Source organism: Lontra canadensis, unplaced genomic scaffold, assembly GCF_010015895.1.
Source record: "Lontra canadensis isolate GAN:19392208 unplaced genomic scaffold, GSC_riverotter_1.0 scaffold38, whole genome shotgun sequence".
Taxonomy (NCBI): Eukaryota; Metazoa; Chordata; class Mammalia; order Carnivora; family Mustelidae; genus Lontra; species Lontra canadensis.
Genome location: NW_022631032.1, coordinates 4,172,598 through 4,196,840, shown reverse-complemented (window position 1 = coordinate 4,196,840; position 24,243 = coordinate 4,172,598). Strand labels below are relative to the sequence as shown.

General features: G+C 36.1%; 1 protein-coding gene across 6 annotated transcripts in view; it reads right to left on the bottom strand.

The window, feature by feature from the left end:
* ZNF148 (zinc finger protein 148) overlaps positions 1 to 24,243 on the bottom strand; it is a 122,927-nt gene that overhangs the window by 24,955 nt on the left and 73,729 nt on the right. For 5 of the 6 annotated variants that reach the window (XM_032869444.1, XM_032869439.1, XM_032869443.1 and 2 more), the window contains 3 exons: positions 20,968 to 21,093; positions 11,611 to 11,734; positions 10,142 to 10,225 (listed from right to left, as the gene is read on the bottom strand). In XM_032869444.1, the coding sequence (XP_032725335.1) occupies positions 10,142 to 10,225; positions 11,611 to 11,734; positions 20,968 to 21,093 (334 nt within the window). Of the gene's footprint in view, positions 1 to 10,141; positions 10,226 to 11,610; positions 11,735 to 20,967; positions 21,094 to 21,868; positions 21,911 to 24,243 lie in introns of those variants that run through there. The other variant, XM_032869445.1, reaches the window with a different exon arrangement.

Below are 24,243 nucleotides of genomic sequence, written 5' to 3'. Positions count from 1 at the left end.
TCAAGAGCCAAGGAAACCATTTGAAATTACTTGCCTTGTTTTTTGACTACTGATGTTGCTCCATGTAGGATTTCATTTGAAAACAAGGGTACCATAATAAAAGTTTAAAAACCATTAGCCTTTACTACTTTCACTGTTAGTTGCTGCCATTTAAACTATTAAAATTTCATCTATCCTTATTCTTCCTTAAAATATCCTTCATAGCCATTTCATTCAATTTCTAGTCTTAATGCCTTGTTCAAAAGTTCGGCCCTCATTACATTGCCCGAGTATGATAGTGGTATTCCTAAGAACTAAGAAATCTCATTATAAAAGCAATTGTTGCAATGAGAGAGAAAAAAAAGAAAGACTGGGATTCGTTTCAGAAGTTACTTCCCTACAGGGGAAAAGAAACTTTAATAGCTAATTAATTAATCTAAAACCCGAACACTGCTGAGCAAATAAATTCAGACTGTTAAAAGAAGCAGCAGCTTCAACGTTCAATTCAGCGTTGTAATGCTTTAATGTAAACTTGGTTTATACACAATATTCAGGCACATATTTACCATTCAAGACTGTCATCCGAAATGTAAAGGTGAAGTAAATATAACAGCTTGGAAATACAAAATATCACATGCAATACATGGGAAGAAATGACCAAAAATCCTATTGTTCTGCTAAAATAGTCTGTTACCATTGTCTATTTCTTGGCTACAATCTTACTCTTTTTAATATCATAAAAAACCTATATAACACCAGTTAGCCGCTGAGCAAATTCTCCTTCTAAATAATAATCTAGAAGTCTCAATGATTAAGCAGAACATGAAAAAATGTTTTCAGTAGGTAACTTCTACCCCCACTTCCTGTAACAATCATTCTCTTCTCCATCCCTGCTTAACATCTCATCTCCTTAATAAAAGCCCCTCTAATGTCTCCTGCCTAATCCCTAATTTTTTATGCCCATGCCTTCTGCATAAGGAAAACCTTTGTATTTTTCACTGAATCCTAACATTTCAGTTCCAGGTTCCCATGAGCCCATCCTCCATTTCCTCCCAAATCTCACATTAGAAAAATAAAACGTCTCAACAGGTAGATTTTTCTGCAGAGATAAAAGTTAGACCTCAAAACTCCAGAGTCAACACTAATCAGACTCCATGCCCCTCCCCCTCTATCCAATGATATAGAACTAAAAGGCGAGGTAGACAAGAACATACCTAACTGAATTTTAAGGATGAAGACAGTTCTTCCATTATATAAGCATAACAGGCCTATATATAGAATACTATGTAGCTTCAAACAACAGCAATATGAACTGCTCTTTTTGTGCTGGTATTCATTTTATTTTTCACAACTGTATTTGTCTTTTTAAATTTTAAGTAATTAATCTGGGGCACCTGGGTGGCTCAGTCCATGAAGCATCTGCCCTCAGCTCAGGTCATGATCCCAGGGTCCTGGGACTGAACCCCACATCGAGCTCCCATAGCAGAGTCTGCTTTCTCCCTCTCCTTCCATCCCTCTCCCCACCTGCTTGCTCACACCCTCTCTCTCAAATAAATAAAATCTTTTAAGAAAAAAATCTAGAGTGCCTGGGTGGCTCAGTTGGTTGGGCAACTGCCTTTGGCTCAGGTCATGATCCTGGAGTCCTGGGATCGAGTCCTGCATCGGGCTCCCTGCTCTGCTCAGTGAGGAGTCTGCTTCTCCCTCTGACCCTCCCCCGTCTCGTGCTCTCTCTCTCATTCTCTCTCTCAAATAACTAAATAAAATCTTTTTTAAAAAACTATAATCAAGTTAATTCCCCAAGGTAATTAAGAGTTAACTGAATACATTTTCTAGAATAATTAAAAATGTGCACTGAAAGTTCTTGCTTAGCAATTATTCTTCATGTGCCCTTAGAAAGTCAAAATCAAAACAGATAATGAAATGTAGGTAAGGAAGAATCAGTTAAGTCCTGTAAAGAATTTACAGAAAAAAAAAATTACAGACAGATGAAAATAGATGGGGGAGGGGGAATCAATAAACTTCTAGTTAATTTGTCTATCAACTTCTTTACACAGCTGTGAGGAAGAGACAATAGCGAGTCCTATAAGAAATAAAGAGTAGCAAGTACTTCCATCAATAATCAGTAGCACAAACAGCATAAAAGCAGCAAAGGAGATGAAGCTGGAGAGAAATAACTACATTGGATGTCAATCCTATCACAGTTGCTTAACAGTATCATGAAGTTAGACTCTCCAAAAGATCTACAGAAGAGTAAAGTTATAAAATATGTAGAAGCAGTTACTATTATTGTGGCTGCTTTCAAAGAACGTCAAAACACTTCCATAAAATTCAAATCAGAATTGAAAATGATTACATTTAAGAATTTTTGACGAACAGAAACTCTTCAGAGATAACAACTAAGGATCTTCAAAGTATTCAGAAAAATAAGAATGAATGAACTTGTTAAGTAAACTTAGATTGCCTTAAATATTCTAAATCCTATTTCTTCATCCTGTGTCCCAGACAGTACATTTTGTCAGTCACTCTTCTACCAAAGGCCCAAATAAATATATGAATTCTGAAACTATGTGTCATTCAAAGTCTGTCAAATGAAAAACTTATTAACAACAAAAAAATTTAGTCAGCCAGTCCAGACATCTGAAAACTAATGAATTCAAGATGTGAAAGGCATAAGTGTTGGTCATCCACTCAACTGGGTTCTGGAATAATAAGCAGTTGTCGTCAAAAAGACAGCTTCAAATATTGGAGCATCCTTAAGGTCTCCACGTGCTTGAATTCAAGGAAGTAATTGGGTATTTTTCCAAAAGAACTTGTAAAAAACCCCAAAGCATCAGATCTAGATTCAACTGTCTTAATGCTTTATCTTCTGTCAAGTGTGAAATAATTGGGGGTACAAGGGGTTAGGGAAAAACTCACATTAAAGGAAGACAAACTAACAAGTGAAAAAGTAACTTGCCTTGTAACTTGCCTTGTTCTAGACAAACCACATTTTCTAAACTGAAAATGATTTAAAAACAAACAAACAAACAAACAAAACTGAGAAACTGCTCCCAGAAGTAACTTTAAAAATTTCAGGAAATGCTATGTGTTAACTCAAATGCGGGGAGTCCCTTTTCGGCTCTTTTCCTGAAAATTAGTGCATCCTATACCATTCAAAAATGAAGAGGATCTAAAGTCCAAAAAACATTAACTTTGTTTTACTCTAATACTCAGTGGTTTCCAAGTTTTGCCTACTTCTCACAAACTGGTCAAAACTGAAGCAATATTACATTTCCTGAAGCTTAACGGTGTTGCTTTGTTTAAAAAAACTTTTATTAATATCCGAAAGTAAACTTGATTAATAAACATGCTATTTTCTGAATTATTCTTCACATTAATTATAGTTAACAAAAAGGAAACACATTCATCAAACTTCCAGTTTTCTTCACAAACCAGTAATATTCTTCCAATATGGCATTTAAGTGCCCTGATATTTTATAATGCTTACTGGATTATAAATAAATGGCACTTCTTAACTTGGCATCAAAATCTGATAATATGATTCTAAAATCAAGCTTTCTAGTCTTATCTCCTCATCTCCACTCGACCCCCCCACCCCCACCTTTTCTGCTCTACTCAGAATGGTCATTTACACATTGTCCATCTTGCCTCTGTTTACTCCTTATCAGGTGAAATCTGCTCTTACTCCTACAACCACAGACTTCATTTCAGGCAGGCATACCCAATTACCTGCAAGCTCTAAGCCCAAGTCCAGGAGAAGTTCTGCTCTTCCCTCAACAAAATAAAACCTCCATGTTTTAAACCAAAAGTTCTGGGGTGCCTGGGTAGCTCAGTCAATCACCCAACTCCTGATCTTAGGGTCCTGAGATGAAGCCTTGCAATTGGGACACAGGCTGGGCATGCAGCCTGCTTAAGATTCTCTCTCTGCCTCTGCCCCTCTCTCCCTCTCTTAAAACAAACAAACAAACAAAAAGTTTTGTCGACTCTAAATTTTCTTGGTGCTGATCTACCCTTTCAATAGCATACTGGTTAGGGCATGAGATCTTCAAAGACCTGGACTGTGTCATTAACCAGATGCACACATTGGGGCAAGTACTTAATCATTTTGACCTTTAGTTTCCTTATCTGTAAAAAAAAAAAAAAAAAAAAAAAGAAGAAGAAGAAGAAGAAGTAACATTCCCCTCTCCTCACAGGACTACTGTAAGGATAACGTGAGATAACTTATATACTGTGTTTAATTCAGTGGTTGGCACCAAAAAGGTACTCAAATTTATTTGACAGTATCATTATGTTGATGAAACTGAATTCTTAGGAATTTCTAGCTTTTTAACTAACTTCAAAGTATATGCCTCCTTCTGGTTCTTTTAACTTAGATTATGTGACACACTGCTTGTTATCCTGTTATCCAGCATCTCCAATGGTCCTGATACCTGTCAGATTTTTAACTAGCTACTCTCTCTGGGTTGCTGAATTCATCAACTGCATATCTGCTTACTTATCCTTGCCCAAACATTCGCAACTTCAGTACACCCCCAATTTTTCTCCTGGTCCTGGCTTCATTGTGCTGTTCTACCACCTATACTTCCATGACACTTAACCGCCATGTAATACAGGGACTACAAAGTCTAAACCGAACCTCACAGGACCATTTTAGTTCTACGTCTTCCATGAGGCCACCAATCTGAATCCTCACTGATCTATTCCAACTGGACACCTAAGCACAGGTTGTCTGTACTATTGTACAGAAAGTGTCCAATTGTGAGTCATGTGACTCACATGTTATTCATTCAACAATGATACATATGTAAGAATGAATCTACTTCAAGAAATGCCCAATTTGTTAAACTAGAGACTTGTCAAAACAAACGATAGGGGTGCCTGGGAGGCTCAGTCAGTTAAGCATCTGCCTTCAGCTCAGGTCATGATTCCAGGGTCCTGGGACGGAGGCCCATGTCAGGCCCTATGCTCAGCAGGGAGTCTGCTTCTTTCTCTCCCACTCCCCCTGCTTTTGCTCACTCTCTCTGTCAAATAAATAAATAAAATCTTGGGCGCCTGGGTGGCTCAGTGGGTTAAAGCCTCTGCCTTCGGCTCAGGTCATGATCCCGGGGTCCTGGGATCAAGCCCAGCATCGGGCTCTCTGCTCAGCAGGAAGCCTGCTTCCCTTCCTCTGTCTGACTGCCTCTCTGCCTACCTGTGATCTCTGTCAAATAAATAAATAAAATCTTTAAATAAATAAATAAAATCTTTAAAAAAAATGATAAACTTTTTTTTAACTACAAACACTAAGAACTACCAAAAAACTTTCATATGGATTTCAGGAGAAGGGGTACTCAAGTACACAAAATATATACACAACTGAAAACCAGGCAACTTTCCTTATCTGGTTCTCTGTATTTCAGTACTAATGCATAATGTCAGTTATGTGTGTGTGTGTGTGTGTGTGTGTGTGTGTGTGTTTACATGTACAGGTGAGGGTGTATGATTTCTTCTACATCTTTACTGAGATACTTTGTTAAACAGTGTTAGGCTTTTATACGTATTTTATATGTAATCAAATCACTTCACGTGAATTACCAATAGATTTGCAGAGGAAAAAATAATGTGGTTTCTGAATGCTTTGTTAAACCAGAGAATGTCAGTCACAGCAATCTGTAGTTCCCTGGTTAATCTTTCCTGGCAAGGTCTGGCCATGCCAGCGCTAGCCAGCCTCAGCGGTCAGAATGCCAGCAGCTCCTGGTGCAGGCGACATGCTCAGCAGCAGGAACAGTATTCAGTCCCTTCGTCTCCATAAATAAGATACACTCTAACTAGGTCTGGAACATTTTCTTTCAGAAAGACCTCTCTATTAAAGCTCATAAACTACAGATTCAAATAACGAGAGGAAAACTGTTACATTTTATTCATAACTGAACTATAACGAAGGAAATACAGTATTGAGCTAACTTAGTCATGGGTGAATCAACATTCTTAACTCCACCCCACTAGCCCAACTGGTTTTAAAAAAAAAAAAAAGGGACTGTTCAGCTTTTTTAACATGGTTGTGAATAAAAGTCACAGTCAAGAGGAAAAGAAGATCAACATGTTTTCAGGGGTCAAGTGCTAACTTGGGCGACAGGTTTTCCAGTGTTTCTTCTTGTATTTGTATATACACAATTGTATGCATTAAGATAGTTCTTAAGAGGGGCACCTGGGTGGCTCAGTGGGTTAAAAAGCCTCTGCCTTTGGCTCAGGCCATGATCCCAGAGTCCTGGGATCGAGCCCCGCTTCGGGCTTTGCTCAGCAGGGAACCTGCTTCTCTTCCTCTCTCCCTCCCTCTCTCTCTGCCTGCCTCTCTGCCTAATTGTGATCTCTGTCAAATAAATAAATAAAAAATCTTTAAAAAACAAAACAAAACAAAAAAAAGGTCTTAAGACAGTTCTTAAGGCTTCAGTAGCCTTTAAAAAAAAGGGGGGGTTGGGGGCAGAAACTAATGAATATGGATTAACTCTGAATGATTTGGTTTATTTTCAAAATACTTTTTATTTTGGGGAGCAAGATCTTTCTATAAAATCTTACCTATATACAAAAATGATTCATAACATTTTTACTACTAAAATAAAAAATTGTGAAAACTGCCACACTATAAAATACAATCATAATTTGCTAAAACAATATCAAGAGAGGTATTCTGTGGCTTACTATTTATAGGAATTTAGAGAACTAATAAAAAATTAAAATAAAATATTGAAAATTGTATTTCTTTACTTCTCAAACCCAAACCTTCTCTCCCATGGCAGTAAGACTGGTACTTTCTTAGAGTAAAATGGTGACAAAGTGACTAGAAAAGAACACAAGCGGGTGTACGTCATTCTAACATGTAGCCTACACATGCATTTGAATATGCAAAGGAAGAAGCACCTTAGATAAAATAAAAAACACCTGATCACATCATAAATCTGCCACTGACAATGAATGTTTATTTAACCTTGGTATGTACCTGACCCTAAACAAAATGATCGAATAGATTTTTATCTTCAACCTTGGCTTCAAGTCTTCACCTTCTCTCCCATATCCCCCAAACATACCATAAGTAAGAGATCTATAATACATTCACAAAAAGATAAAATTTCCCATAATTGCCAAAAACAGCAGTCCCAAGAATATCTGCCCTTTTCAGTGCCTTAGGCTAAAGAAATAAAGCTTTAACCAGAATTTCAGGGATCAGCCTCTGAATGAAAAAGTACTCTCCCTTAAAGTGACATTTTATAGGCTAAGCCAAATCTTGGAAACATAATTAAGTGATAACCTTGTCCAGGCTGAGTTTTCAAATTTTCTATTTGAAAACCAAATCAGACTAGGTTCTTGGTTTTTAAGTCACAGATTTCTTGATTGGTGGCAAAAGTAGCCAAGCAGGTAATGATTTTTAATCATGTTGCAAATGGAGGAGAGTACAGGCTTAAGGGTTGGGGAGACTGGAGGAGACAGTATAATAAGACCTAAAACAATGAGGGAAGTTGTAAGGAAAGTGGGGCCTGTAAGAACTAGCAGTTCTCACAGACAGGAACTTTGAGGATGGGTTCCTAAGTGACTCATTACCTTCTTGACAATTTAAAAATGGATAAACATACGCAAAGTCTCTTTTACAGTCCTAACTACTGTGATGCATTCTTCTAAACTAAGAACCTACAGAGAGAAAGCCATGACATGGGCAAACTACCCACCCCTCCAAAAATGAAAGCCATTTAAAATGTGGAAAGAACAGTAAGGGACAGAGTAATAAACGGTGGAGAACATATATTCGGTTCTAAATACATACTCCCCTTGGTTACAAGACAAAAATACACTACTGTCTTCACAAAGAGTCCACAAAAGGAACCAAGAAAATGAAGAAGGATAATCAATTTCCTTTATATCAGTTCCACCTGGGGCACTGAGGTGGTATGAGCAGTGTAGCAAAACTGAGCCTCTCTTCGAAAGAACTTTTCTCTGTTAAGGAACCAGAGTGACTGTTTTGCCCTGGTTCCTCTAAATTTCTTTTCTTCTAACTGTATTCTCCATATCATGAGAACATCAGCCTACCAGCCTTGCCCTCCATCCCTTTTACATATTGCTAAACCCAATTATGGTTTAGTGGCATAGCAAGAAAAACTCAAAAAGGCCAAAAAACTCATGCTTCTAGTCCCATTCTGCAGTTAATGATTTCACATGTGTATCTGGACTCACAGACTTAGGCTGGAATCTCACTTAGCTCCATCATACATATGCGAGATTATATATAAATTTAGAAAAGTTTCTCAACTTTTTGTGTGCTTATTATTTCTCTATCTAAAAAGTGGGAATAGTAATGGCCCCTCTCTTTCAAGATTAATGTAAGAACTAAATGAGATATTTACTAAATATCTAGCACAATATCTGGTCTTATTAAATTCTAACTATTAACTACTAATTATAACCTGTTTAAAGTCCAAGGACCCCCTTGGCCTAGCACAGTTGTTTTTCCAGTAAAATTACAGATTTGTGGCCAGCACATTAAAAAAGAATTTATTAGAACAACAGAAAATACAGAGTGCAATTAAGGGGAAGTACTGTTTCAAAAATCTTTTTTGTCAGATACACACACACACACTCTCTCTCTCTCCTTCTCTCACTCACACGCACATGCTGTCTTTCTCTCAACTAAGCCTCTTCCAGTTTCCCTGTGTTGCCTTCCCTATGTAACCTTCAACAGCTAACACAGCTGGCTCTTGCTCAAGGGCACAAGAGCATGTTCTGTAAAACTCTACATTTATCAGGCTGTGTTTGTTTCTATGTACGTCCCTCCCATTAGAATATAAATTCCAAGGAAACTTCTTTTTTATTTCTGTATTGTTGACACCTGAAAAATACTGAAGGCTCAGTAATATTTTTTTAAATAAGTAAATCATCAAAATCTAATAGGTATTAAAAACATACAAAAATTTTTAACCACTTAATCATTATCTGATCAGGTTTTATTACTGTATAGAAATATAAATTTAGCTGTAGGTCTCCTAAAATCAATAAAGTTGTTCTCTCTCCCGAAGTGCCTATTACACTCCCTTCCATCTGAAGTGATGATACATGTTTACTTAAGAAACTGAAATGGCTGTTGTGCATAACAATCTTTGAAAAGTACAACTTTAGAGCACACAGATGTGCTGCACAGTTGAAGCTGTATTTAAGGAGACCAGCCACATCCATGCTTCTTTGGTAGATGCAAAGAAAGGCATATTACCAGGCAGCAGCTGCTTCTTTTATATGGCAAACTGTCTAGGATCCCCTTTCACGTGCACTGCAGGTACTATGAGAACACATCTAAATAACACTGGACAGGTTCCTGCTTCGGTACTTAATATAGAAAAATATGAAGAACTTTCATATTTTCAGTATCACCACCATTCTCAATTCTACTTAAATGTTAAGAAGTGATACAAATACACCAACTCTGTTTTTATTCCATCACACAAGGCAAAAGACTAGAAATAAGTTCTAAAGAAATTCTCTTCACCATGCTTACAGATATCAAAGTCAAAAGCTGAAAGTCTACTAAATCAAGGCTACATATAACACTTGGTTTTACACTTGTCAAAAAATAAAATAAAAGCAAATAACTGTTTGCTCTAAAAAGAGACTTAACTTTTTAAGGTATGGGTTCCTTTAAAGTGATCTTCCGAAATACTTGTTTCTGAATCATTAACAACTTAACTGAAAAACTGGAAGTCTCCGATTCATCAGGATTACAACTCTCTTAACACAGCAAGCTACATACATGACACAGCAAGGGAAAGAAGAGCAGCATCTGTGTCTTGGGGCTCAGGCACCACTTTGCTTCCTCCCCAGACTGATGAGTAAGAATGATCATTGTACCTAACCCTGAACTTGTTAAACATCTTAGGAAACAGCTATTTCACAGAAATCTCCTTTTGCCATTTCAAATACATTTTATTATGAAACTCTATTTCAAAGTAATTTATTGGGCTTGGACATTAAAGCCAAGTCTTAACAGTTAAGACTGATTTATTCCAAGAAAAAATATGAGCTTTGATACATACTTTTAAGACACAAAACTGATTAACAGTGGCAACAAGTTCCTGCTACTTGTTAAAAATTCTTCCCTATATTTAGAATGGTAATTTTAACAACCCTAGGAAGGGGCAACACTCACCAGTATGAATCTTCTCATGTCTCTGGAGTAGGTACTTCTGTATGAAACGCATGTCACATTGACTACATTGAAATGGTTTTTCGCCTTAAAATAATTTCACATCCACAAATTAGTTACTGGACAAAACACAGTTTATAGTTACTATTTCTGAGGAAAGATAAATCTTAGAAGCCCAAATTCTGGAAAATTCCAAATTATCCACACAATATATTTATACTGTTCATTAATGTAAAAGAATTTTACTTCCTCAATTTCCCCCCACAATTATAAAATGCACATTCTCACAATCACACAAAGATGAGATCAAATCCACTCTATATCCGAAAGAAAGAAAGAAAGAAAGAAAGAAAGAAAGAAAGGTGGAAGGAAGAATGGAAGGAAAGAAGGAAGAAAACAATTTAAAACGATTTAAAATCAGAAAGCTAAAAAGGACCCTTGGTTATCTACTGTGTCTTAAACAGCTCCTCTCTCCTTTTATCTGAAAGATCCACCCACCTTGGTCTCCATGGCTCACTATCCCTTTATGCCCTTCCAATTATTTTCTCCAGAACCTTCAGGACTTTCAAACATCTTCCCCCTGACTTTCCCACCCCACCCCCAATCTGACCTCTTCAATCATTCCCCCTTCTCTGCTGGAACACTTCTTTCTAAGTATTCTTGAAGTCTGCTCTATGCAAACAATCTTTCCAGAAATCCTGAAACATTCCCACCTTATTACTTTCTCTCCTTCCTTTTCAACCATACCTTCTTAAGAGTAGTTAACCTCACGTCTCAAATTCTCCACAACCCACTTGTGCTTTAACACTTACATTCTGCTTTCTTAGAAACTACTTGTGATCTCTTTGCTATTTATTTCAATGGTTTCTTCTCAGTTCTCTATCCCTCTCTATCCTCTCTGAAGATTGTACCATTGCTAATCATATTCTCCCTGGAACTCTTTTTTTAGCTTCTGGGACACTCTATTTCCTACTTCATTAAACCTACCCTACCACTCTATCTTCCCCACCCCACACCCTTTAATTTAACCTACATGTCTAGTCTGTTTCCCCAAGGATCTGTGATTAGTCTTTAGGCCTGCTCTCTGCGATGTCATGTTATTATCATTTTTTAATATTTGAAACTCATATTTCATAAATCCGTATTTCAAACTCTATCTGGATGTCTTGCAGAGGAAAAGAAATGTTGATAGGCTTTTAATAATACATTCTTGAACTGTTTCTCTAGCTGAAAAGAACACATTAAGCCAGATAAGTGTCCAATTAAGACTAAGTAATTTTATACATCCCTGCTCATTGTTTTCTAATTTAAAGTTCTTCCCCAGTTTCCTTCTGGCATTCTGGCCTATGGAAATCTCTGATTTAAAATACAAGGTTAGCTACAGTCATAGAAATAGATGACATTCACACGAGGTGAAAATAGCAACAACAATAACCTTACTGGCCACAAGTCCATTTTAATTGAAGAAATACCTGTATGAATGAAGACATGTCTCTGTAAGTGATAGTTCGTTCTAAAGGCAGCATTGCAGTGCTCACAAACGTGAGATTTAGGGGTTTTCAAACCAAGTGATCCATCCTCATTTATTGTAAGGATCTAGTTTAAAAAAAAAAAAAGGCAAAAATGAAGTTTTAAAAACATAATACTAACTTACAAAAAAGGCAATGCCTTTTAATGCAAACAATCATCACCAAAAATTATGAAAAGTTTTTTCCTCATTTTGAAAAGGCTGTAAGAATAAAGTTATCATTAACTGTAGGAAAGTACAAGGTGACTCAGAATGGTAAAAATCACTAATAAAACCTCGGAAGCTGCTAAGATCTCAGCACTCTATCCCCTCCTCTCCAAAGGTGATGTCTAACAGAGTCCCTAAGTGTTCTCTGCTGGGGTGAGTATAACTTTATTTTCAATTTCAAATTCTCACATACGCAAGATGAAGTATTATGTTTTAGACAGACATGGCTTAAGTATCAATCAGTATAGGACTGGTTAAATCATGGAAAATGAATGCAACTTAATATTATGTAGTTGTAAAATAATACGAGAAAGCTATAGACCTATATGGAAAAAGCCCAAGGATTTATCAAGTAAAATATGCAAGTTTAAATGCAGTACATAATTTTGCATATTTTTATATATAAGAAAGTACATACCAAGATACATATTTATTTGTATATGCATAAAAACTATTTAAGAAAGACACACATGAACAATATAGCGAGTAGTGATTGCTGGGGAACTGGGCAGAAGGGAGATAAAGTGGGAGGGGGACTCCACATTGTTTATACTTTAAAATATACTTATATATTTTAAATACTCTTCTTAATCACATAAATGCTTACCTATTACATTTTCTTTCTTTTTGCTGAAGAAGAGAAAAAGCAATCTAAGTTTTTAAGTCATTTAGCATAGAATTTGGAGTCTGGTTCACTCTAGGATCTCTAAGGTTACTTATTCTAGGGTTATTAAACCATCGTTGAACATATTCCTAAAAACATTTATTGGATAAATAAATCAAGAGTGGAGGGGCGCCTGGGTGGCTCAGTGGGTTAAGCCTCTGCCTTCAGCTCAGGTCATGATCCCAGGGTCCTGGGATCGAGCCCCACATCGGACTCTCTGCTCGACCGGGAGCCTGCTTCCTCCTCTCTCTCTGCCTGCCTCTCAGCCTACTTGTGATCTCTCTCCCTCTGTCAAATAAATAAATACAATCTTTAAAAAAAAAGTAAAAAAAATAAATCAAGAGTGGGTATGGGGAAGGAAGACAGGTGACAAAGAAATCATATCGTCCTGGGCTTCCTGAGTTTGAGGATATTATGGGCCTGGTCTGGACAGTGCCAGAGAGAGAAGCTCATCTTTGGGCTTCATGTATTCCAACTTATCAACCATTTGTTCCACATGCAACATTAAACTGTCTCTCTCATTAGACACATGGCAGAGTAAAAATAATAAATGATCTTTTTTTTTTCATTATTGGGGAGATTAGAAATGACACGGCAGAAGATGATGTGAAGATAAGAAGCAAAGAAAGTCAGTAGGAAATCAGATCACTAGAGCATGGCAAGTAAGAGGTAAGTAAACAATACCGGAGGTAGGGGCATACAGTGTAGGAGCTATGAAACCGCGTCCCACACAGGGCAGAAAAATCTAGGAAACATCTTGGGAAATATAAGGGGCCTGTGAAACTGATTAGGGCTTGTAAACACACAGCAACAACCCCTTTCTCAAACCTAGAAAACTGGAGAGGTAAGAGGGAAAAGGCTTTAGTTTTTAGAACATTCTTTTACTTTAAATTCTGGAAGACAACTCAGCCGGTACTGTATGTAAATCAATGGTAATTATTATGCAAATTATACAGGATATGTGGGTTCTGGGCAAACTGCCAATGCGGTCAACAATGCTTCAAAGTCTAAGCACCAGAGTCATAAAGAGAAACATTTGGCACAAGAATGGAAGTGGGTGTCACAGCTTCCTGATGAGAGTCAGTGAGAATAGAAAGTTTCATCTCTGGCCAGTCCCTCTAAATGTTTTGACCCCTCCAAGTCACAAAATAACATGCAAGTTAACACTATGCAAAGCAAAACAAAAACGACAAAATCTTGTCAAGGAAGATTCAAAATATTTCTATCATAAAACAAGTAACAAAAAGATGTTAAAAATTTTATATAAAACAGAACTAAAAACAAGATAGCCCCAGGTATTTTTTTCACACATATGTTGATAACAAATAAGAAGATCCAGTGCCAAACACATGGCAACTCAACAGCTTCCCGTGGCATAGCAACTGCAAGGGTGGGGAGGGGGGTCTCTGTGAGGAACGAATCCGGCCCAAGTTACTGACGGGGAAACGGATGTGATCCCTGACTGTACAAAGCCCTCTTATGAAGAATTAAGGAGTTCTAGGTCATTGTTTTCTGGCACTGAAGGTAATGCTGCCTTTCACTGTGGATTCAAGCTTTAATTCAAGGTGGATTTTATGGATGAAACAGCATTAACACTGGCTTGTGAATAAGAAGACTGAAAAATCTAGCACATTTATAAGTTCAAAGACAGAAAAATCAAATTCTTAGACATTTTACTATTTCTCTCTCTTTTTTGGGGGACAGAATAGCAAACCTATTTGTATAAAGGACACTAAGTAAAATCCATCTTGCCTCAGAACAGCAAGTGGCTCTTCCAATCTATAATCTCTTTTAAATATACCCACGTGATTCTGCCAGTTATACCACTATAACCCCAGTGCCCAAAATGGTATCTGGAACATAGTGAGACTCTATAAATTTCTAAATGGCTGTCTGCTATCCATACCAAACATCCTCATGGCTCACCACTTTATTCTTTTTCAAAATTTTTGCCAAAAGTGATACCTTTCAATTTTTCGAAGTTATTAGTGCCACAGTGACATGGCTATGCAAAGAACAAAGGCCCTTAGTGGAAAAGAAATGGCACATTACTATAAGCAAAATTTTCTTCCTTGGTATAGATATGGCTTCTGTTCTTGTTCACACCCTTTCAAGATCCTTTGGTGGAATGTGATTTACCAATTAAATGTGTCTGCCTTAGAGATTAGCAGTCTCACTTGCTACTATAACTTGTACTGTAAAATATTTTTGCTTTTCTTTCCCCCCTCAATTTATGAACACTATTACAACTAAAGATTTTAAATTTCAAGGTTTAAATCTTAAGATGCCTGCTATATTACCTGCACATGATTTATCTTGCTTCTTGTCACTCCTACTCTTGGAGAAATTTGGTATATTATAAAGACCAAGAAATTGGGCTTTATCAAGAGTAGAGAAGTTAATAGTAGTCTAAATAATACTTAACATAGTTGATTTTCTTATCTGTTTATAAATTCAAAACAGAATTTTTCAGTAAAAAAATTTCAAAACCAAATGGAACGCCTCAATTAATCTGCTTTCTTAATCTCAAGGTCCATTAGATATATTTTTTGATCTGACCCAAATCTGTTCCCAGCTAGCTACTATATATAATAGTTATCTTAAATAATACATCAATTTTCATCAGGCACTAACAAAGCTCTATTAAATTTAGAGATTTTTCACTCCTCAAGGGTCACTGCCACTGAACAACCTAATACCCTTCAGGGAGGAAAAGTTTTGCTGTCTTAAAAGGCAGAAATTATCTTCTCCATTCTGTTATGTACTATTAAAATTATTAAAGTATACTTTGAGGTAATGGTTATAGGTTTTATCATATATCCCTAAATCAACCTAAATCATCTTCTACACCACCAAAACCCAAAAGACAATGTAGAGGAGAGAGTTTAACTTTCTCCTGCATTGTGAGTCAGTTCACTGCAACGGGGGTGGGAGGGGTGGGAGGCGTGGAGAATGAGATCTTCTAAAATTCTCTTTATTCTTCAAATCCAATTAGAAACAGAAGAATAGTGCCATCCCAAAGACATACAACAAAATAACACAGCTACAACCATCCATAGCAATAACCAGCACAGTATCTTGACCCTCCTAACTACTTCTAATATCCCACCCTCACACTGTCACTCTCATTCTTCAGAATTTTCACTATCTCTCCATACTAGATTTTATATATTACAAATTTCATTTTAAAATGACAAGCTTTTGACAGTGCCAGAACACAAAAGTCACTATATTGTAGGCATGGTACAATAATAATGCTCAGCATAGTAACACGGAGTTTTAGACAAGTTTTTCCTTTGTCTAGGTTTCCCAAATACTAGGCAAAAAAATATGTGATATTTAAAGAAAGGTTTACATCAAAATATTTTTTTAAGTTAGGGTTCAGTTTTGTGAGAAAATTGTTTACTCAAAACACATAACTCCCTGAGAAAATGAGAGAAATAAAATGCCTGGGTGGCTCAGTCACTTAAGTGTATGCTGACAGCTCAGGTCTCGATCCCAGGGTCTTTGCTCAGCAGGGAGCCTGTTTCTCCCTCTCCCTCTGCCTGCTGCTCCCCTTGGTTGGTGCATTCTTTCTCTGACAAATAAAATTCTTTTTTTTTTTTTCAGAAGTCATATTTTCTTGTTTCTGATGCAGTGCTCTTTTTTTTTTAAGATTCTATTTATGTTTTTGACAGAGATCACAAGTAGGCAGAGAGGCAGGCAGAGAGGGAGGGAAGCAGGCTCCCTGCTGATCAGAGAGCCTGATGAGTGGCTCAATCCCAGGACCTCGGGATCATAACCAAGCTGAAGGCAGAGGCTTAACCCACTGAGCCACCCAGGCACCCCATAAATAATTTTTTTTTTATTAAAGCATTTTGTTTTGTTTTGTTTTGTTTTAGATTTTATTTATTTATTTGACAAAGATCGCAAGAAGGCAGAGAGGCAGGCAGAGAGAGAGGAGGAAGCAGGCTCCCTGCTGAGCAGAGGGCCCAATGTGGGGCTCGATCCCAGGACCCTGGGACCATGACCTGAGCCAAAGGCAGAGGCTTTAACCCACTGAGCCACCCAGGCGCCCCATAAGTAAAATTCTTAAAAGAGAAAAGTAGAATACTAACACATTCTTTTACTAATGTTCTTCTTCATTTTTCTATTAAGTACTATTCTGTACTTCCATCCCCCATTTTATAATCAGTTCTTCAGCTTCAAAGCCCTTCTTCAAGTCAACACGTAAGAGAAAGTATGACACATGCCTAGTGTATCTATTTCTTGTTCCCTTCAATTAAGTTTTCTTCATTGAAAAACTCAATTAAAGGTCTTTTTTATATCAAATCACAAATCTTTTCTGGGAACGAATGGTGTATGATAAATTGCTAAGAAAGGGTTCTCTACATAATTCACAATCTATTTGATCTGTGGAATACTCTTATCCTTCTTGAGTTCAGCACAACTTTGAATAATCTGTTTCTATTCAGACCACCTAAACTGTTAAAACAAACAAAAACAGCTCCTTTCTTTAGCACCTGCTGAGAGATTCTGGCACATCATAGGCACCCAAATTGCTTGCTAAGGGAATGAAAAAAAAAAGATACATTTCTGAATAAAAAGTAAGGAATTAAAAGTACTCTACTCTAATCATTCAGTCATTAAGACATTTGAAAAGATCTATACAATGTACACAATACTGGATTAATGTTGTACATATTTTTCTTAAAAAGATTCTCAGAGTTCATTGATGTTGACTCAATAATCCTCACGGAAACATCTGTGTTTCTTCCTAATTCACTTAACAAGTCAGTATCTAAGTAAAGTGGTAATAGCTCATTCCTTACTTCTTATTCCACAAGTTTCTAGTATTAAGACTTTAGATTTTTCAAGCATAAACATAAATCACAATCGCCCTGGACTCTTTTCAAGTATAAATGGAAATCCCCTCAGTAAGAATCCCCAAGGATAGGGCCTGGATATTTATAACTGGAAAAGCCCTATAGGCGACTCTAGTAAGAGCCAGGAGGAGACGCACTGACATGAATGCACGGAGAATGAATTATGTTTACTAAAACTTTTTACACATTTCTGATAACTTTAGTTATACACAGTGCTCATTCACAATAAAACGAGATTCAAAGGGGCAATGGAACTAAGTATAGCAATGTAAAAAAGAATAGCATGTCATTAAGGATGAGACAATAAAGCAATTACAAGCATCAAAAAAAACCCATTTAAAGTCTACCAGTCAGGAGTTTTCAGGGGTAAGAGGTGGGGAAAGCCCTAATATCTCAGTCCTTCCAAAGGGCTTCATTATAATACATACAATTTTTAAAAAAATGTTTACATCATCAACACAGACATTAGACATTATCGTTCAAATGCACTATATTTAAAAAGAACACATTAAAGATTTCCAACAAAGTTGTTAAAATTAAATTAAATGACATTAAAAAGATTTTATTATACAGAAAAATTTACTTTCATAAAACAGCTTAATCCATGACAGCACCAAATACCTTGACCTAGCTAACATTCCCTAGCTTGACTATCCTCTTCTTCAGATATGTTGCCAAATGTATTCTGGCAATTTTCAAGTTTCAAATCTACCTCTGCCATACAATAAAGGCTTAGAAAGCAATTATTGCTCAAAATCCCATGGCAACTAATGACATAACAATACAGTACTTCTCACTACAGAGCAGCTCTGGAAAGGAGAACATGGACGCATATATGGATGTGTAAGCTCTAATATTTAGAGCTCTATGTGTAAGTTCTAATATTTAACAAGTCTCTCATGTTAGTTATATTTTCTGTACAGATCCCCAATCTAATATGACACAATGGTGGCACACACCCAAAATATTCATAATGGAAAAATTCAAGGTCTGGGAAAGATTTTGGAGAGAGTAGAGTCCTCTAAACATAGTGAATTCTTTATGAAACTTAGAACTGTTTTTAAGGAATTTAAAATAAGCAACACACTGATTTATAAATGAGATAAGCTTTTCTTTCTCTTCTTATAAAAACACAGAACTAGTTACTTTAATGAAAAATATGAAGTGTAAATTTTTAAAAACATACTTGAGAAAATGTAAATTAACTCAGTGGCTCTGCCTCAAATTCTAAGATGCCAGATACCAAAACCATTCATCTGGACACTGCAGACCAGTATTAGAAAACAGTCACAATCATTCTCTGTTACATTTACTGTGTCAGGACAGTTTAAAAATAATTGTTTTTGTTATTCTCACCCCCTCATCTTCCATATATTATTTCTAGTTATTTCACTCTCCTAGGAATTCCCTAAAAAGACCTCCCCAAAACATTCTTACATAATATACTTAAAATATGCCAAATCTTTCATCTAGCAATTACACAGATATAAATTTACATAATACCCTTAAAAATATTCTAAGCATTAGAATTAACTCATAAACATTATGAGTTTATCTACAAATTAAACAAGCAAAATAGCTTTAAACCTCTAAAAATCTGATATGCACTTAGAAACACCTAGAACAGAGCACCAAATAAAGACTTCAAGTAACTCCCTACTAGAAGATAATAATCTGAGTTTTAGTCAGAATTTTAGGATACATTATATTCAAGAATAGTACCAGAAAAAAAATGGCAATAAAATATCAAGGAAAATGTAGTACATACACTGTTTTTTTTTAGACTTTATTCCCCATAGATTAGCAGTGAACCCAAAGTAACAATCACTATTGCAATATTATAAATTAATTTTTCCTCAAAACCATGTATTGCTCTGTATGCTAAAAACTTTATTTACAAACAACAACAACAAAAAGTAACATAAGTCACTGAGAAAAAAATTAACCCCAAGAAAACAAAGGGAAGGAGAAAGGAAGGGAGGGATTTCACAAACCAGGAAATATAAAATGCCAATAATTACGGGAGAAAAAAAAGTTTAGTATGGCCATTAACTAAAGAAATTAGAATTTAAACTATAATGAAATGTCCATCTTGAGCTACAAAAAACGAAGTCTCAACACTTGAAAGTACAGACAGGACACACCTCAGGTCCACTAAAGGTAACAATGTAACTGATACAACATTTCCGGAAGGAGCCACTTCATCAACACTTTTGAACAATTCATGCCCTCTGACCGATGACTGATTCTACACACAATTTAAGTGCAGCATGATTTAAAATGAAGGCAAAGATAACACAACTTCCAACAACATAAGCCATCACCAAATATAATGTGATACATCATAAAATATTATGCAGCTGGTAAAACCTAAAATCTTTAAAAAACTATTAATAACTTTAAATGTAAAAATTGCTTACACACTGTTGAAAAATTAGGACTTTAATCAATTTGTGTACACAAATTTGAATACAGAAAGGGAATATGGCAGAAAATTATGTTAGCTATCTCTGGCAGTATGACTACAGGTTATTATAGTCTCTATATTTTTCAAAATTTTCTATAGTAGGTATACATATATATCCCAAAAGCTATGATATGTTGTTAATGTTTACCAACAGAGTAAGGAGTCAGGTGGTGGGAAGTGTTTGTTGATATTCAAGGTGTAAATATTCTCACTATGGCTAATTTTAAGTTACTAATGATTTTAGCAATGGCTTGCAAAATTCCTGTAAACTTGGCAAGCTCTGGCAAGCCAATTCAAACTGGCTCCAGCCCATCACTAAGTCCAAAAATAGACAAATTATAAAAATAATGATGATGATCTAAATCACAAATGCAAACATAAGGAGCCATCAAAATTAAAAGGTCATGTTATATTATGACTAAAAAAAAATTCTTCTTCACTATATAAGAGAAAACAAAAGATGAAAAATAACTATAAAGATGTAAACATATCACTCAGAATTCAGAGATGTCATAGGAATACCAAAATGTTACCTACGGTCAACTATTACTATACCAAAGAGGAAAAAAGAAGGCAATTACTACTAGTATTTACTAGGTCACTTATTTACTAATCTATTCATTCACCCATCAAGTATTTATTAAGGGCCAATCATGCCTACCATTCCAGGCTCTGAGGATATAACTGTGAATAACATAATCCCTGCCCTCATGGAGCTTACATTCTAGCACAGGTATCCAACAACCTTTCCCTGACGAATAACTGATGCTGAATTTTCTTGAAATCGTAATATTAAAATAAATAACACTAATATGAATGAGAAGCAAGGACAGAAAAGAGACATGTGGAAAAAGAAAAGTTTGTTTTTAGAAAAAAGAGATGGTAAAAAAAGTGGAAAAATGAAAACCAATGGCCCACCACCTCCATGCAGACACGTATTCCATCCTCCTAGAGATTCTGATACAACATTCCAACTTCACTATGCCACATGAGATTTTTAATGTTTGCCTTATGATCCAGCCAGGTTCCTGCCCATAAGATTAACCAAAAGTTTGGGATTAGGAGGTTAGGGACCACCACCTTAAGATATTCTCTTACTTTTGCAGGAGAACGTTGTTTCCGTTTCTTCTTTTTCTGTAAGTCTACTGGCTCTCTGATTTGTTTTTTGTCTCTCATCAGTTGCTCAGATACATCAGTAAAAGTAATTTCCTGCTTTACACTTATCTGTTAAAACAAAAAAGCCAATTTTAGAAATAAACAAAAAGTCCATTATGACAAAGCCACTGCATGTTTAATTCTTTGCTAAACCTACATATAGATGCTTCCAAAATAATTGTTGTGTGTTTGTGTGCGCAATAGTATGTTGGAAGAGTTCATTAACAGGCAACAGAGTAGTAAGAGTCAAGAGTATATAAACTAAGAAATAGACTAAGATTTTACAAAAACTATCTGGAAAAGAAGATTGAAGATACCATGGGAAAGGATTTTAAGACCAAAGAATAATGTAGAAGTCAGGACAAAGTAAGATCAATTTCACTCCCACATTTAAGGAAACTTGATGCTGAAGTTAAAAGCACAAAAGGTGGTTTAAATTTGAAAAATCAGTCAAAAATTGGGGGGAATAAAGGGTATTCAGACTTCACAGTAGGCTTGCTGCCATTTATAAAATACGAAGCAACACAAAATTCTAAAAGGTAAACACGTTAGAAGAAAGGTAAGACAAACAACGAAAATTTAAACTCAACACTCTGACAATATCTTAGCTTAACCTGTACTTTCCTGACCTATACATCAAATCATCACCAAATAAAGATGTTTATAGAACTGGATATGGTTCTGGGCCACTGTTATGCACAAGGCAGGATACTAATGACACAACAAATAAAAACTACAAAAATTTTATCCCATCTTCAGTTCTCTGTTTTCACAGATAAGAAAAGAGATGCTTGTCCTAAAAAAAGAAAAGAAACAAAAAACAGAAACGCACGCAGGTTCTTACATCACTAACGGTAGTGCCAGTTCTCATCACAATTGATCATACTTAGTCATCCGCTCTTTCATACTACATTTTCCATCTATCCTTGAAATGAAAACACAAGAATCTTAAAATTAAAAAACCTTTCAACTCAATAGGCTATGAACCACATTAAACATCCTCAACCTTTCCACCATGTAAGGACACAAGAAGTCTGTAACTAGAAGAGGGTCCTCACCTTACCATCATGGCACCCTGACCCTAGACTTCCAGCCTCCAGAACTGTGAGAAACAAATCTCTGTTCAATAAATAGAAGCTAAAACAAATAAATAACTCCTTAAAAACAATCCAGGAAGTACCATGTACAAGTGGCTACATTTTTCAAAACACACACTAAAAAAATGGTGCAAAACATTATAAACATCTTACAGATTCACAGTGTAAAGTTGGAAGACAGCTGTGTAGAAAGGGTTCATGAGGAAAATGGAACATAAGGCAGGGATTTCAGGCTGACAAAATAAGGAACTGGAAGCTCTCATAACTTCCTGAAGTGTAAATATTTTAAGAATCACAAATCAAGAAGAACCTTGGCACAAAAACAGGACATAAATGATTATTGGGCTAATAATTCTATCAGGTTATAGAATAATACTAGTGAACCTTCCCATGGCTTCTTTTGGTATCATTACTTGGGACATAAAATAAAATGGTAAAATCACCACGAACAAGGCTTTGGAATACAGACATGTTGCCACCTCTGAAGTGATGTGTACTGAAATACAAAATTTGGGTTGGGTATGAGACAGAAGAGATGATTACAGACTATGTAATAAGCAGCTGCTGAATTGCTCTGTCCCATTTTGCAGGGGCACCAAAAAGTAGTTCCAATATTTCCATCAGTTTCTAAATTGCAAAGAAACCATGAAAATGTAACATGCAGCAGTAGGAAACAGAGGAATTATTTTTAGCAAAAGTGCCAAGTAGAGTATAAGACAAATTCACAAATAAATTCTGCAATTAGCAGATATTCACAAACCAAGGAAGAGTCTTTATGTATAAACACTGAAAAAGATTAACAAATGTATCTAAACCTTTCAGTTACTTCCACATATATAGAAAGTGGGTTTTTTTTTTTTTTAAAGATTTATTTATTTATTTGTCAGAGAGAGAGCACACAAGCAGGGGGAGCAGCAGGCAGATGGAGAAGCAGGCTCCCCACTGAGCATGGAGTCTAATGTGAGACTCAATCCCAGGACCCTTGGGATCATGACCCAAGGGGTACGCAGATAATTAACGACTGAGCCACCCAGGCGTCCCTGGAAAGAAGTATTTGTACTAGCATTCTCAAATATAAGGCACACTTTTAACATATGAAAGCCCAGCCTCAAACCTGGAAGTATCAAGAATCAAAACACTGTGAATGTCAGGCACACAGGAAGTTACATTTTTAGAATGCACCAACAAGCTTATTACCCATAAATGGAATAAATTAAACTCCTCTATATATAACATAACCACTCACTAAAGTACACAGATCCAGCCCAAGGTGCTTAGAAATGAAGGTAACTCTAAACCATAAAGAAATAGACAGGTATGGTGATAAGTCAGCTAAAAACAATGAATTGCAAAAAAGTCTGAGAAAACTTAAGTCTCCTTTGGTTTTAAGAAGACAACTGTACTCTTAAAAAAAAAAAAAAGTTTTCAGTTTTTTATAAAGTGGGCTCCATGGCCAGCATGGAGCTGTCTACATTTGAGACCTGAATTTCAATGCTGTTCTCACTACTAACCCAGACATACCATCAAACTGTCAATCGGCCTAACTATCCTTCTTTTGTAAAATCTGACTAAACCCAGGCTCTTCTCCATCTAAAACCTGAAGCCCCCTCCAGATCTCTCACTTTGAGATTAGGGAAAACTGTCAAGCATGACTACCATATCATATCTACCTTCCATACTCCTCTAACTTCTTCCCCAACACCTTTAGAAGAGATAGAATCCTATAATGCTATACACCTCCACACCCCTTGCCACAGCCCAAGCTGGTTCTTTCTTGCTACTTCTAAAATGTATCTCTTAATTATCCTGATGTTTTCTTCATTTTTTTAAATCTTTCACTTCATTCTCCTGACCTTAAATATAAAGAAGCCTCTCTACCTTGAAAAATACCCCTCTCTTGATTCCCATGATCACTAGTAACTCGAGCCCAGAATCCAGAATGACTCTTTCAAGACTTATTTCAGTTCTGGCCCCAAAATAAAAACAAACTATCCTATTTTTACATTTAACTATTTCGTGCACTTGTCATCTTGATTACCCACAAGTAAGATATTCTTCTTTGGTATTTCCCATAATAGCTTTACTCATTTATTCATGCAACAGCTACTAAGTGTCTGCAATG